The sequence below is a fragment of the Salmo salar genome, chromosome 16, assembly GCF_965601325.2.
Source record: "Salmo salar chromosome 16, fSalSal1, whole genome shotgun sequence".
Taxonomy (NCBI): Eukaryota; Metazoa; Chordata; class Actinopteri; order Salmoniformes; family Salmonidae; genus Salmo; species Salmo salar.
The window spans coordinates 57,206,944-57,223,649 of record NC_138306.1 but is presented as its reverse complement, the minus strand read 5'-3'; the positions used below and the strand labels follow the sequence as shown (position 1 = coordinate 57,223,649).

Below are 16,706 nucleotides of genomic sequence, written 5' to 3'. Positions count from 1 at the left end.
ATGTCTCACTACTGGTGTCCCCCAGGGCCCTGTACTAGGTCCTCTCCTGTTCTCACTACTGGTGTCCTCCAGGGCTTGGTACTAGGCCCTCTCCTATTCTCACTGCTGGTGTCCCCCAGGGCCCTGTACTAGGCCTTCTCCTGTTCTCACTACTGGTGTCCCCCAGGGCCCTGTACTAGGTCCTCTCCTGTTCTCACTACTGGTGTCCCCCAGGGCTTGGTACTCGGCCCTCTCCTGTTCTCACTGCAGTTGTCCCCCAGGGCCCTGTACTAGGCCCTCTCCTGTTCTCACTGCAGGTGTCCCCCAGGGCCCTGTACTAGGTCCTCTCCTGTTCTCACTACTGGTGTCCCCCAGGGCTTGGTACTAGGCCCTCTCCTGTTCTCACTGCAGTTGTCCCCCAGGGCCCTGTACTAGGCCCTCTCCTGTTCTCACTGCAGGTGTCCCCCAGGGCCCTGTACTAGGCCCTCTCCTGTTCTCACTATTGGTGTCCGCCAGGGCCCTGTACTAGGCCCTCTCCTGTTCTCACTGCAGGTGTCCCCCAGGGCCCTGTACTAGGCCCTCTCCTGTTCTCACTGCAGGTGTCCCCCAGGGCCCTGTACTAGGCCCTCTCCTGTTCTCACTGCTGGTGTCCCCCAGGGCCCTGTACTAGGCCCTCTCCTGTTCTCACTACTGGTGTCTCCCAGGGCTCTGCACTAGGTCCTCTCCTGTTCTCACTACTGGTGTCCCCCAGGGCTCTGCACTAGGTCCTCTCCTGTTCTCACTGCAGGTGTCCCCCAGGGCCCTGTACTAGGCCCTCTCCTGTTCTCACTGCAGGTGTCCCCCAGGGCCCTGTACTAGGCCCTCTCCTGTTCTCACTGCTGGTGTCCCCCAGGGCCCTGTACTAGGTCCTCTCCTGTTCTCACTACTGGTGTCCCCCAGGGCTCTGCACTAGGTCCTCTATAATGTCCTAAACTAATACCCTATACAGAAATGTTATGGTATGCTGACTGAAAAAAAAGCCCAATTTATAAAGTCCCATTTTTACCACATTGTTGCCGTGATAAGCCTTTTATATCTCCCGTGCACATGCCTGAAATTTTAGGAGTGGAAGTAGACGTGGGCCAATGTGGGTGGACGTCTAGTTTTATAAATCCATTGAATGTACACCATCACAAAGACATTATGAATTTGTTTTAGGCAGGTCCTAAGAAAAACAAGACTAATAAAGGTATTTTCAAAATAATAGACTGGCATATTTGGAGTGCAGCCTATATGCTATAAACGGCTGAGCCATGCGCATTAAATCAATAGTTATTTTATTTATGTAACGCCCTGGCCATAGAGAGGGGTTTTTGTTCTTTATTTTGGTTAGGCCAGGGTGTTACATTGGGTGGGCGTTCTATGTTCATTTTTCTATGTTTTTGTATTTCTTTGTTTTGGGCCGTGTGTGGCTCCCAATCAGGCACAGCTGTAGTTCGTTGTTGCTGATTTGGAGTCACACATAAGTAGCCTGGTTTTCCTTTGGGTTTTGGTGGGTGATTGTTTTCTGTCTCGTTCGTTTTTGACCAGACAGGACTGTTTGCTATCGTTGCTGTTTTATGTTTTGTTTATAGTGGTTCATTTTATTAAATATTCATAATGAATCCACAAAAAAAAAAAAGGGGTTTTATGTGTGATTGTTTTCTGTTTAGTGTGTAACCGGACAGAACTGTTGCTGGTCGTTTTGTTTATTTTATAGTGTTCATGCGATTCATTAAATCCTTTATGATGAACACATCCTCCGCTGCACCTTGGTCTCTTTCTGACGACGGCCGTTACAATTCATCAAAACACACTCAGGCTACCCTGATCACAATCAACACATTTTATAGTAAGCTAAGAATATAAATGAAATAAAACAGAGAACAAAATACAAATAATATTTTTTTCCCCCACACCACTTGTGTCACGGCGACATGTGGAATCGCTGTCATATGAAGCTATTTTAGAATACAGAGCTCATGCTTTTCTGATCCACGTTTCAACCCATGTCCTACCCTCCCTCCCCTTTGTTAGGGAACAGGCCTATGGGGGTCTTATATTAAAACGTCACTTCATCATGATATTGATAGAAAATAACAGCAATCTATATTTTCAAAAAACATGTGAGTCTCGTGTTCATATTTCACAACCTCCACAGACTTTAGGAGTTGCCTTTACACGATCGAGCAAAAGAATAGGCCTAGACTTGATTTAGGCTACATTATAGCATGCTAAATGTTTCTGATCAGTGATTTAGGCTACATTGTAGCACGCTAAATGTTTCTGATCAGTGATTTAGGCTACATTATAGCACGCTAAATGTTTCTGATCAGTGATTTAGGCTATATTATAGCACGCTAAATGTTTCTGATCGGTGATAGATGAGCACTTAAGGCTACATTATAGCATGCTAAATGTTATTTTTCAGAGATAGATAAGCAAAAAAAATAGATGAGCTATACCACCTCTTATTTGTCCAGACAAAGAATGAACCAAATATACAGACGGAGATTCAGGGAAACAAAATCACATTGATTGACTAAGACAAGTTACATGCATTTTTGACGGGAGTAGGCCAAGGCTACTAAGTGACTGCGAGTGAATTGCAAAATAATCCACTTGTTAAAACTACCTAACATGATGGTGAAATGTTGTGATCAGTGATAATGAATGAACCAACTAGACAAGATGATCATGAGCAGCTCTCACCTCAACTTAGATAACATTTCTACAGCCTAATTGTGGCCTAATCAATATCCAAATGGAGATTCAGTGAAAAAAAATTAAAAAATCTGACATTGATTGATTTATCAAGTCGAGTTCCCAAGGCTGTCTCAAAGCAGCGCAAAACGGTGCTGAAATATACGGAACAAAAATAAAAAAAGGCAACATGCAACAAATTTCAAAGATTTTACTGAGTTACAGTACCATAAGGAAATCTGTAAATTTAAATTAATTAATTAATTAAGCCCTAATCTATGGATTTCACATGACTGGGCAGGGGTGCAGCCATGGGAGGGCCAGGGAGGGCATAGTCCCACCCACTGGGGAGCCAGGCCCAGCCAATTAGAATGAGTTTTTCCCCCACAGGTCAAGAAGCCAATGTGGAGGTCCTGGACTGGCGTGGTTACACGTGGTCTGCAGTTGTGAGACCGGTTGGAAGTACTGTCAAATTCTCTAAAATGAGAATTTGGCAGTACGTCCAAGATTACATTATTTGGCAACAGCTCTGGTGGACATTCCTGTAATCAGGATGCCAATTGCACACGTCCTCAAAGTTGAGACATAGGTTGTACTGTGCTGTGTGACAAAACTGCAAATTTTAGAGGAGCCTTATATTATCCCCAGCACAAGGTGTACCTGTGTAATGATCATGCTGTTTAATCAGCTTATTGATATGCCACAACTGTCAGGTGGATGGATGATCTTGGCAAAGACGAAATGCTCACTAACAGGAATGTAAACAAATGTGTGCTCAACTTGAAAGAAATAAGCATTTGTTCGTATGAAACATTTCTGAGCTCTTTTCATTTGGTTTCATCAGACAAGAGAATCTTGTTTCTCATGGTCTGAGTCCTTTAGGTGCCTTTTGGCAAACTCCAAGCGAGCTGTCATGTGCCTTTTACTGAGGAGTGGCGTCCGTCTGGCCACTCTACCATAAAGGCCTGATTGGTGGAGTGCTACAGAGATTGTTGTCCTTCTGGAAGGTTCTCCCATCACCACAGAGGAATTCTGGTGCTCTGTCAGAGTGACCATAGAGTTCTTTGTCACCTCCTTGACCAAGGCCCTTCTCCCCCCGATTGCTCAGTTTGGCCGGGCGGCCAGCTCTAGGAAGAGTCTGGGTGGTTCCAAACTTCTTCCATTTAAGAATGATGGAGGCCACTGTGTTCTTGGGGACATTCAATGTTGCAGAAATGTTTTGGTACCCTTCCCCAGATCTGTGCCTCGACACAATCCTGTCTCTGAGCTCCACGGACAATTCCTTTGACCTCATGGCTTTGTTTTTTGCTCTGACATGAACTGTCAACTGTGGGACCTTATATGGACAGGTGTGTGGCTTTCCAAATCATGTCCAATCATTTGAATTTACCACAGGTGGACTCCAATCAAGTTGTAGAAACATCTCAAGGATGATCAATAGAAACAGGATGGACCTGAGCTCAATTTCGAGTCCCATAGAAAAGGGTCTGAATACTTAAGAAAATAGTATATTTTTTTAGTTAAAAAAAATATATATATTTGCAAACATGTCTAAAAACCTGTTATCGCTATGTCATTATGGGGTATTGTCTGTAGATTGATGAGATAAAATAATAATAATAATAATTAAATCCATTTTAGAATAAAGCTGTACCCTAAGAAAAAGTGGAAGAAGTCTGAATACTTTCCAAACGCACTGTAAATAAATTCAAACCAAAATTCAAGGGAAAATGACCAAGTGGGTGACATTATCCAACGGGGAATGTTGTCGTTATAACAGTAGAAAAAAAACATAAAATAAATAATCAAAATTTACAAAAGATCAGGGCAGAGCAAGGCCATCTCCTCACCAGACCAGACCCATCTCCTCACCAGACCAGACCAGACCCATCTCCTCACCAGACCAGACCCATCTCCTCACCAGACCAGACCCATCTCCTCACCAGACCAGACCCTTCTCCTCACCAGACTAGACCAGACCCATCTCCTCACCAGACCAGGGCCATCTCACCAGACCAGACCCATCTCACCAGACCAGACCAGGGCCATCTCACCAGACCAGACCAGACCAGACCAGGGCCATCTCACCAGACCAGACCCGACCCATCTCCTCACCAGACCAGACCAGGGCCATCTCTCCCGGGCTTGGTTACTTTGGTAGGACCACTCCTTCTCTCACTCACTAACTGGGGGAAACGTATGTTCACTGTTCTGCAACGATGATGATGATGAGGATAAACGTTGTAATAGTACTTCCTGACATCGGAACATGAAACACAGTGTTCTCTTCTCTGTGATAGCATTACCATTGTTATTCTAACGAAGTATTCTGTCATCAGTAGAGTTATACCACTGCATGACCCATCTTAGTGTTGGTAGGTAATGGGAGCTGGTCGTTGGACGTAGTGTACAGCCCGTTACATCAGAGCCATGTTGAGCCCGTTACACCAGAGATCCCCCTCTGACCATGTTGAGCCCGTTACACCAGAGATCCCCCTCTGACCATGTTGAGCCCGTTACACCAGAGATCCCCCTCTGACCATGTTGAGCCCGTTACACCAGAGATCCCCCTCTGACCATGTTGAGCCCGTTACAGAGATCCCCCTCTGACCATGTTGAGCCCGTTACACCAGAGATCCCCCTCTGACCATGTTGAGCCCGTTACAGAGATCCCCCTCCTGACCATGTTGAGCCCGTTACACCAGAGATCCCCCTCTGACCATGTTGAGCCCGTTACACCAGAGATCCCCCTCTGACCATGTTGAGCCCGTTACAGAGATCCCCCTCCTGACCATGTTGAGCCCGTTACACCAGAGATCCCCCTCTGACCATGTTGAGCCCGTTACACCAGAGATCCCCCTCTGACCATGTTGAGCCCGTTACACCAGAGATCCCCCTCTGACCATGTTGAGCCCGTTACACCAGAGATCCCCCTCCTGACCATGTTGAGCCCGTTACACCAGAGATCCCCCTCTGACCATGTTGAGCCCGTTACACCAGAGATCCTCTGACCATGTTGAGCCCGTTACACCAGAGATCCCCCTCTGACCATGTTGAGCCCGTTACACCAGAGATCCTCTGACCATGTTGAGCCCGTTACAGAGATCCCCCCCTGACCATGTTGAGCCCATTACACCAGAGATCCTCTGACCATGTTGAGCCCGTTACATATGTGTTGTGATTTGATGTTCCAAACATATTTCTCACCATATGTCTGTGGCAGAGGGACAAGAGCGAGTCATGAGAAAACTGGTTTTGGTCAGCCATGGAAATTAAAGTGAAAAATACTGCACTTTTGGTGCAGGTAGAGCAAAATAGCGCAAAAAAACTATATTGCGATCTTGTCAAAACTATATAATAATATTGTAAACAAATTATACCCGATATGTACCTGGATACACAGTATTCTCTTCGCCCTGGATACACAGTATTCTCTTCGCCCTGGATACACAGTATTCTCTTCTCTATGGATACACAGTATTCTCTACTCTGTGGATACACAGTATTCTCTTCTCTGTGGATACACACCAGATACACACTATTCTCTACTCTGTGGATACACAGTATTCTCTACTCTGTGGATACACAGTATTCTCTACTCTGTGGATACACAGTATTCTCTTCTCTATGGATACACAGTATTCTCTTCTCTGTGGATACACACCGAATACACAGTATTCTCTTCTCCGTGGATACACAGTATTCTCTACTCTGTGGATACACACCGAATACACAGTATTCTCTTCTCCGTGGATACACACTATTCTCTACTCTGTGGATACACACCGGATACACAGTATTCTCTTCTCCGTGGATACACAGTATTCTCTTCTCTGTGGATACACACCAGATACTCAGTATTCTCTTCTCCGTGGATACACAGTATTCTCTACTCCGTGGATACACAGTATTCTCTACTCCGTGGATACACAGTATTCTCTACTCCGTGGATACACAGTATTCTCTACCTCTGTGGATACACAGTATTCTCTACCTCTGTGGATACACAGTATTCTCTACCTCTGTGGATACACAGTATTCTCTACCTCTGTGGATACACAGTATTCTCTACCTCTGTGGATACACAGTATTCTCTACCTCTGTGGATACACAGTATTCTCTACCTCTGTGGATACACAGTATTCTCTACCTCTGTGGATACACAGTATTCTCTACTCCGTGGATACAGAGTATTCTCTTCTCTGAGATGCCTTCAGTAGAGCGAGACCACTGCTTGCCTAGAAGTGAGTAAAAAAGGTTTTCGCCAGGACATCACATACAGACCTTGTAATAAATGGTGTTATTAGGAAATGGAAGCTGTTTTGAAGCTGTTTGTTTTCTACAATGTGTGTGTGTGTGTGTGTGTGTGTGTGTGTGTGTTCAACTTTCTGTTGTTTCACAAAAAGGTAAAACAATAACATGCATTCATGACTCCTCTTTTAAGCTGCTGCTACTCTGTTTATTATCTATACATAGTCACTTTAATAACTCTACCTCCATGTACATATTACCTCGACTAACTGGTGCCCCCGCACATTGACTCTGTACCGTAACACCCTGTATATAGCCTCCACATTGACTCTGTACCGTAACACCCTGTATATAGCCTCCACATTGACTCTGTACCGGTACCCCCTGTATATAGCCTCCACATTGACTCTGTACCGGTACCCCCCTGTATATAGCCTCCACATTGACTCTGTACCGTAACACCCTGTATATAGCCTCCACGTTGACTCTGTACCGTAACACCCTGTATATAGCCTCCACATTGACTTTGTACTGGTACCCCCTGTATATAGCCTCCACATTGACTCTGTAGCGTAACACCCTGTATATAGCCTCCACATTGACTCTGTACCGTAACACCCTGTATATAGCCTCCACATTGACGCTGTACCGGTACCCCCTGTATATAGCCTCCACATTGACTCTGTACCGGTACCCCCTGTATATAGCCTCCACATTGACTCTGTACCGGTAACCCCTGTATATAGCCTCCACATTGACTCTGTACCGTAACACCCTGTATATAGCCTCCACATTGACTCTGTACCGGTACCCCCTGTATATAGCCTCCACATTGACTCTGTACCGGTACCCCCCTGTATATAGCCTCCACATTGACTCTGTACCGTAACACCCTGTATATAGCCTCCACATTGACTCTGTACCGTAACACCCTGTATATAGCCTCCACATTGACTTTGTACTGGTACCCCCTGTATATAGCCTCCACATTGACTCTGTAGCGTAACACCCTGTATATAGCCTCCACATTGACTCTGTACCGTAACACCCTGTATATAGCCTCCACATTGACGCTGTACCGGTACCCCCTGTATATAGCCTCCACATTGACTCTGTACCGGTACCCCCTGTATATAGCCTCCACATTGACTCTGTACCGGTAACCCCTGTATATAGCCTCCACATTGACTCTGCACCGTAACACCCTGTATATAGCCTCCACATTGACTCTGTACCGGTACCCCCTGTATATAGCCTCCACATTGACTCTGTACCGGTACCCCCTGTATATAGCCTCCACATTGACTCTGTACCGTAATACCCTGTATATAGCCTCCACATTGACTCTGTACCGTAATACCCTGTATATAGCCTCGTTACTGTTATTTTACTGCTGCTCTTTAACCTGTTAGGGCTAGGGGGCAGTATTGACACGGCCGGATAAAAAAAACTTACCCGATTTAATCTGGTTACTACTCCTGCCCAGTAACTAGAATATGCATATAATTATTGGCTTTGGATAGAAAACACCCTAAAGTTTCTAAAACTGTTTGAATGGTGTCTGTGAGTATAACAGAACTCATATGGCAGGCAGAAACCTGAGAAGATTCCAAACAGGAAGCGCCCTCTCTGACAAGTTGTTGTTCATCTTGGCTCTTTTTATTGAAGACTGAGGATCTTTGCCGTAACGTGACACTTCCTACGGCTCCCATAGGCTCTCAGAACCCGGGAAAAAGCTGAATAATATCGAGGCAGCCTCTGGCTGAAACACATTATCGCGTTTGGATAGTGGCTGGTCAGAGTACTCTGAGACTCACGCTCGTGCACGAGGGCACGAGATGTATTTATTTTCTCTCTCTTTGTACGTATACAGGCTTTCCCGGTCGGAATATTATCGCTTTTTTACGAGAAAAATGGCATAAAAATTGATTTTAAATAGCGGTTGACATGCTTCGAAGTATGGTAATGAAATATTGATTTTTTTTTGTCACGAAATGCGCCATGCTCGTCACCCTTATTTACCCTTTCGGATAGTGTCTTGAACGCACGAACAAAACGCCGCTATTTGGATATAACAATGGATTATTTGGGACCAAACCAACATTTGTTATTGAAGTAGAAGTCCTGGGAGTGCATTCTGACGAAGAACAGCAAAGGTAATAACATTTTTCTTATAGTAAATCTGACTTTGGTGAGGGCTAAACTTGCTGGGTGTCTAAATAGCTAGCCCTGTGATGCCGGGCTATCTACTGAGAATATTGCAAAATGTGCTTTCACCGAAAAGCTATTTTAAAATCGGACATAGAGTGCATAGAGGAGTTCTGTATCTATAATTCTTAAAATAATTGTTATGTTTTTTTGTGAACGTTTATCGTGAGTAATTTAGTAAATTCACCGGCAGTGTTCGGTGGGAATGCTAGTCACATGCTAGTCACATGCTAATGTAAAAAGCTGGATTGAACAAAACATGCATGTATTGTATAACATAATGTCCTAGGAGTGTCATCTGATGAAGATCATCAAAGGTTAGTGCTGCATTTAGCTGTGGTTTGGGTTTATGTGACATTAAATGCTAGCTTGAAAAATGGGTGTCTGATTATTTCTGGCTGGGTACTCTGCTGACATAATCTAATGTTTTGCTTTCGTTGTAAAGCCTTTTTGAAATCGGACAGTGTGGTTAGATTACCGAGAGTCTTGTCTTTAAAATGGTGTAAAATAGTCATATGTTTGAGAAATTGAAGTAATAGCATTTCTAAGGTATTTGAATAACGCGCCACGGGATTACATTGGCTGTTGAGTAGGTGGGACGCAAGCGTCCCACCTAGCCCATAGAAGTTAATTATTTGTTACTTTATTTTTTTACTTAACACGTTTTTCTTCATAACCTCTTAATGTTGGTTAAGGAAGCATTTCACTGTAGGTTGTTTTATGTGACAAATAACATTTGATTTGATTTGAATATATGTGCTTCCTAACTGGCACCCTACATAGCGCAGTAACCTAGGCCTCTGGTCAAAAGTAGTGCACTATATAGGGAATAGGGCCTCTGGTCAAAAGTAGTGCACTATATAGGGAATAGGGCCTCTGGTCAAAAGTAGTGCACTATATAGGGAATAGGGGCTCTGGTCTAAAGTAGTGCACTATATAGGGAATAGGGGCTCTGGTCTAAAGTAGTGCACTATATAGGGAATAGGGCTCTGGTCTAAAGTAGGGCACTATATAGGGAATAGGGGCTCTGGTCTAAAGTAGTGCACTATATAGGGAATAGGGCTCTGGTCTAAAGTAGTGCACTATATAGGGAATAGGGCTCTGGTCTAAAGTAGTGCACTATATAGGGAATAGGGGCTCTGGTCTAAAGTAGGGCACTATATAGGGAATAGGGCTCTGGTCTAAAGTAGTGCACTATATAGGGAATAGGGGCTCTGGTATAAAGTAGTGCACTATATAGGGAATGGGGCTCTGGTATAAAGTAGTGCACTATATAGGGAATAGGGTGCCACAGGGCTCTGGTCTAAAGTAGTGCACTGTACAGGGAATAGGGTGCCAGTTGGGACGTAAAACACACACCGTGGCTGGTGTTAGTAGGAAATGGGAGCTGGTGGTTGGACAGTGTGTTCTGCCGTCTCTAGTTTCACAACATGTTCAGCCCATTACACCAGAAATAATGGTTTGGGTCAGAGCATTTATTCCCCTGTAGAGAAAAACAGACCTAATGGACAAGTTGTTCCACCCCACAGCGCAGTGTGTGTGTGTGTGCGCACGTACGTACGTACGAACGTACACACACCAGAAATAATGGTTTGGGTCAGAGCATTTATTTACATACATACATACATACATACATACATACAGTTCATAAAGTATTGACTTATTCCACATTTTGTGGTGTTACAGCAGAAATTCAAAACAGATGTTTTTTTTCTCACCCATCTACACACAATACCCCATAACGACAAAGTGATAACATTATTTTAGACATTTAAGCAAATGTATTGAAAATGAAATACAGAAATATCTAATTTACATAACTATTCACACCAGAGTCAATACTTTGTAGAAGCACTTTTGGCAGCGATTACAGCTGTGAGTCTTTCTGGGTAAGTCTCTAAGAGCTTTCCACACCTGGATTGTATAACATTTGCCCATTATTCTTCTCTAAATTCTTCAAGCTCTGCCAAATTGGCTGTTGATCATTGCTAGAGACAAACCTTTTCTGGTCTTGCCCATAGCTGAACAGTAACTTGGCCTCTCAGGAACATTCACTGACTTTGGTAAACAACTCCAGCGTATAGTTGGCCTTGTGTTTTAGGTTATTGTCCTGCTGAAAGGTGAATTTATCTGCCACAGTCTGGTGGAAAGCAGACAACCAGGTTTTCCTCTAGGATTTTGCCTGTGCTCAACTCCATTCTGTTTATTTTTTTTTATCCTGAAAAACTCCCCAGTCCTTAACGATTACAAGCATACCCATAACATGATGCAGCCACCACTATGCTTGAAAATATGGAGAGTGGTACTCAGTAATGTGTTGCATTGGATTTGTCCCAAACTTAATACTTTGTATTCAGGACAAAAAGTGAATTGCTTTACAACATTTTTTGCAGTATTACTTTAGTGCCTTATTGCAAACAGGATGCATGTTTTGGAATATTTGTATTATTCTGTAGAGGCTTCCTTCTTTTCACTCTGTCATTTAGGTTAGTATTGCGGAGTAACTACAATGTTGTTGATCCATCCTCAGTTTTCTCCTATCACAGCCATTAAACTCTGTAACTGTTTTAAAAATCACCATTGGCCTCATGGTGAAATCCCTGAGCCGTTTCCTTCCTCTTCGGCAACTGAGTTGGTAGAGCTTGGAAACGCCAGGTTTGTGAGTTAGATTCCTACGGGGGACCAGTACAAAAAAAGTACAAAAATGTATGCACTTACAACTGTAAGTATCTCTGGATAAGAGCATCTGCTAAATGACAAAAATGTAAAATGTTTGCGAGCCATTGGAAAACATCCCTGGTCTTTGTGGTTGAAATTCACTGCTCGACTGAGGGACCTTACAGGTAATTGTATGTGTGGGGTACAGAGGTAGTCATAAAAATTTTCTAAAATTACATTTTAAAAAAGCGGTGAGTCCATGCAACTTATTATGTGACTTGTTAAGCACATTTTTACTCATGAAGTTGTTTTTTTCCTCCTGGCTTGGGTTGAATACTTACTGACTCAAGACATTTCAGCTTTTCATTTTTAATTAAAATTGTACAAATTTTGAAGGACATAATACCCTAAAATGTCAGAGGGAATTGTGTGACAAAACATATCAATTGAATCATTATTATTATTATTTTTTTTAATTCAGGCTCTAACACAAAATCTGAAATAAGTTAAAGGGTATGAGTACTTCCTGAAGTACTGTATGTGTACACATCTGTGTGTACTGTGACTGGGGTATGAATACTTCCTGAAGTTCTGTATGTGTACACATCTGTGTGTACTGTGACTGGGGTATGAATACTTCCTGAAGTACTATGTGTGTACACATCTGTGTGTACTGTGACTGGGGTATGAATACTTCCTGAAGTTCTGTGTGTGTACACATCTGTGTGTACTGTGACTGGGGTATGAATACTTCCTGAAGTACTGTGTGTGTACACATCTGTGTGTACTGTGACTGTCTGGCAACTAAAGATGTCTCATTAATGCTGTTCAGATACAGTCATAATATTTGTATTACAACAGCTAATGCAGTTTAATCACCAGGAGTCTGGTTATATTCAGACCTGAAACCAAGGCTGCTCTGTGATTCCTGGGGGTTAGGAACTGTTGCAGTTGAAATACTCCAGTGTGTGTGTGCATAGCGTTACCTTCGTGCAGGACGTGTGTGTGTGTGTGTGTGTGTGTGTGTGTGTGTGTGTGTGTGTGTGTGTGTGTGTGTGTGTGTATAGCATTACCTTCGTGCAGGACGTGTGTGTGTGTGGTGTGTGCATAGCGTTACCTTCGTGTGTGTGTGTGGTGTGTGTGGTGTGTGTGTGGTGTGTGTGGGCATAGCGTTACCTTCGTGTGTGTGATGTGGTGTGTGCATAGCGTTACCTTCGTGTGTGTGATGTGGTGTGTGTGTGTGGTGTGTGCATAGCATTGTGTGTGTGTGTGTGTGTGTGTGTGTGTGTGTGTGTGTGTGTGTGTGTGTGTGTGTGTGTGTGTGTGTGTGTGTGTGTGTGTGTGTGTGTGTGTGTGTGTGTACCTTCGTGCAGGACGTCCCGTAGAGTGACTCTCAGTCTGGAGATGGAGATGTCTTTGACCTTGGCTTTGGCTTCCAGCAGACTAACGCTTCTCAGGTCGTTCTTCTCTATACGCAGGGACGGGTAGCCTAGGAGAGATAAATACATATATATACAGGGACGGGTAGCCTAGGAGAGATAAATACATATATATACAGGGACGGGTAGCCTAGGAGAGATAAATACATATATATACAGGGACGGGTAGCCTAGGAGAGATAAATACATATATATACAGGGACGGGTAGCCTAGGAGAGATAAATACATATATATACAGGGGCGGGTAGCCTTGGAGAGATAAATACATATATATACAGGGACGGGTAGCCTTGGAGAGATAAATACATATATATACAGGGACGGGTAGCCTTGGAGAGATAAATACATATACACATATACATATATATATATATATTATAAAGTTGTAGTCGGATGTTTACATACACCTTAGCCAAATACATTTCAACTCAGTTTTTCACAATTCCTGACATGCAATCATATTAAAAAGTCCCTGTCTTAGGTCAGATAGGATCACCACTTTATTTTAAGAATGTGAAATGTCAGAATAATAGTAGAGAGAATTATTTATTTCAGCTTTTATTTCTTTCATCACATTCCCAGTGGGTCAGAAGTTTACATACACTCAATTAGTATTTGGTAGCATTGCCTTTAAATTGTTTAACTTGGGTCAATATTTCGGGTAGCCTTCCACAAGCTTCCCACAATAAGTTGGGTGAATTTTGGCCCATTCCTCCTGACAGAGCTGGTGTAACTGAGTCAGGTTTGTAGGCCTCCTTGCTCGAACACACTTTTTCAGTTCTGCCCACAAATTCTCCATAGGATTGAGGTCAGGGCTTTGTGATGGCCACTCCAATACCTTGACTTTGTTGTCCTTAAGCCATTTTGCCACAACTTTGGAAGTATGCTTGGGGTCATTGTTCATTTGGAAGGCCCATTTGCGACCAAGCTTTAACTTCCTGACTGATGTCTTGAGATGTTGCTTCAATATATCCACATAATTTTCTTCCCTCATGATGCCATCTATATTGTGAAGTGCACCAGTCCCTCCTGCAGCAAAGCACCCCCACAACATGATGCTGCCACCCCCGTGCTTCACGGTTGGGATGGTGTTCTTCGGATTGCAAGCTTCCCCCTTTTTCCTCCAAACAAAACAATGGTCATTATGGCCAAACAGGTATATTTTTGTTTCATCAGACCAGAGGACATTTCTCCAAAAAGTACGATCTTTGTCCCCATGTGCAGTTGCAAAGTGTAGTCTGGCTTTATTATGGCGGTTTTGGAGCAGTGGCTTCTTCCTAACTGAGCGGCCTTTCAGGTTATGTCGATATAGGACTCGTTTTACTGTGGATATAGATACTTTTGTACCCGTTTCCTCCAGCATCTTCACAAGGCCCTTTGCCGTTGTTAATCTCCACGAGACAGAATGCGTCTCCTTCCTGAGCGGTAAGACAGATGCGTGGTCCCATGGTGTTTATACTTGCATACTATTGTTTGTACAGATGAACGTGGTACCTTCAGGCGTTTGGAAATTGCTCCCAAGGATGAACCAGACTTGTGGAGGTCTACAATTGTTTTCTGAGGTCTTGGCTGATTTCTTTTGATTGTCCCATGACGTCAAGCAAAGAGGCACTGAGTTTGAAGTTAGGCCTTGAAATACATCCACAGGTACACCTCCAATTGACTCAAATGATGTCAATTAGCCTATCAGAAGCTTCTAAAGCCATGACATCATTTTCTGGAATTTTCCCAGCTGTTTAAAGGCACAGTCAACTTAGTGTATGTAAACTTCTGACCCACTGGAATTGTGATACAGTGAATTATAAGTGAAATAATCTGTCTGTAAACAATTGTTGGAAAAATGACTTGTGTCATGCACAAAGTAGATGTCCTAACCGACTTGCCAAAACTATAGTTTGTTAACAAGAAATTTGTGGAGTGGTTGAAAAAACGAGTTAATGACTCCAACCTAAACTTCCGACTTCAACTGTATATATACAGACATGCATTAAGTCAGTTAGCGTGAGTTTGAATTAGACCCACACCGTTACAACAAATTTCAGCATTCAGCAATCATACTGCTCAAAGAGTTTATGAAAACCATGACTGAATCAGCCCGTAAACCGACTGCGATAGGAATCAGCCCGTAAACCGACTGCGATAGGAATCAGCCCGTAAACCGACTGCGATAGGAATCAGCCCGTAAACCGACTGCGATAGGAATCAGCCCGTAAACCGACTGCGATAGGAATCAGCCCGTAAACCGACTGCGATAGGAATCAGCCCGTAAACCGACTGCGATAGGAATCAGCCCGTAAACCGACTGCGATAGGAATCAGCCCGTAAACCGACTGCGATAGAAATCAGCCCGTAAACCGACTGCGATAGGAATCAGCCCGTAAACCGACTGCGATAGGAATCAGCCCGTAAACCGACTGCAATAGGAATCAGCCCGTAAACCGACTGCAATAGGAATCAGCCCGTAAACCGACTGCAATAGGAATCAGCCAATCAAAAGAAGAGAAAGACAAAAAGGCTGATTGGCTGCATCTCATCTCACACGGTTCATCTTTTTGTCCAGCAGTATTACAACACCCCGTTTCATAACATAACAGCTCTTCTTAGCACACAGACATTACAGTACGTTCACTATTGAGAGCGATCAGTGCACTAACACACGTGATTAAGAACATTCACATGCCATGACATCAGCTCCCCACTGCAGAGATATATCTATACGTCGTCAACACAACCCTTTCTATAACGCTGTATCCTCTGTGTACACAACATGTCAACGATAATGACCGATAAAACAGTACAGTATCTCACATGTTATACAACGGGGTGGGTCTAATCCTGGATGCTGATTGGTTAAAACCGCATTCCAGACGGTGTCTATTCCAACAGTTAACACCGGCTAGGGCTAAGACGCTGAAATGCCTATTTATTCTGTTTCATCTGACTGCGTAGTCCACTGTCTCATCAGCCCAGCCAGGCATTGTAGAATGTGTTCCACCTGACTGCGTAGTCCACTGTCTCATCAGCCCAGCCAGGCAATGTAGACTGTGTTCCATCTGACTGCGTAGTCCACTGTCTCATCAGCCCAGCCAGGCATTGTAGAATGTGTTCCATCTGACTGCGTAGTCCACTGTCTCATCAGCCCAGCCAGGCAATTTATAAACTTTATCTCCACTGAAAAATGCATCTAGACATCATCTCCCATTTCTTTTAGACTAGCAATTGGTTTTCAATAGAGGAGATTTGTATAAACCTTGTCTGTCTCTCTGACATTTGCAATGTAGTTTTAATATTGAAGCATGGCAACAGAACATTTAGAACGAACGACTGGGTCACGTCGCAAGATACAGAACAAAAATACTTAACGACTGGGTCGCGTCTCTGGCAACCAAACCGATAGAACGATCAGCCGGCTCGGGTAGCAACCTTAAATGTGTCTGGACTATCTCGTG

The 16,706-nt window shown here is 43.6% G+C and overlaps 1 protein-coding gene across 2 annotated transcripts in view; it reads right to left on the bottom strand.

Moving 5' to 3' along the window:
- Positions 1-16,706, bottom strand: part of LOC106574121 (tyrosine-protein kinase RYK) — a 144,338-nt gene that overhangs the window by 35,931 nt on the left and 91,701 nt on the right. For both annotated transcript variants that reach the window (XM_014149734.3, XM_014149735.3), the window contains one exon: positions 13,181-13,306. In XM_014149734.3, coding sequence (XP_014005209.1) covers positions 13,181-13,306 — 126 coding nt within the window. The remainder of the gene's footprint in view (positions 1-13,180; positions 13,307-16,706) is intronic.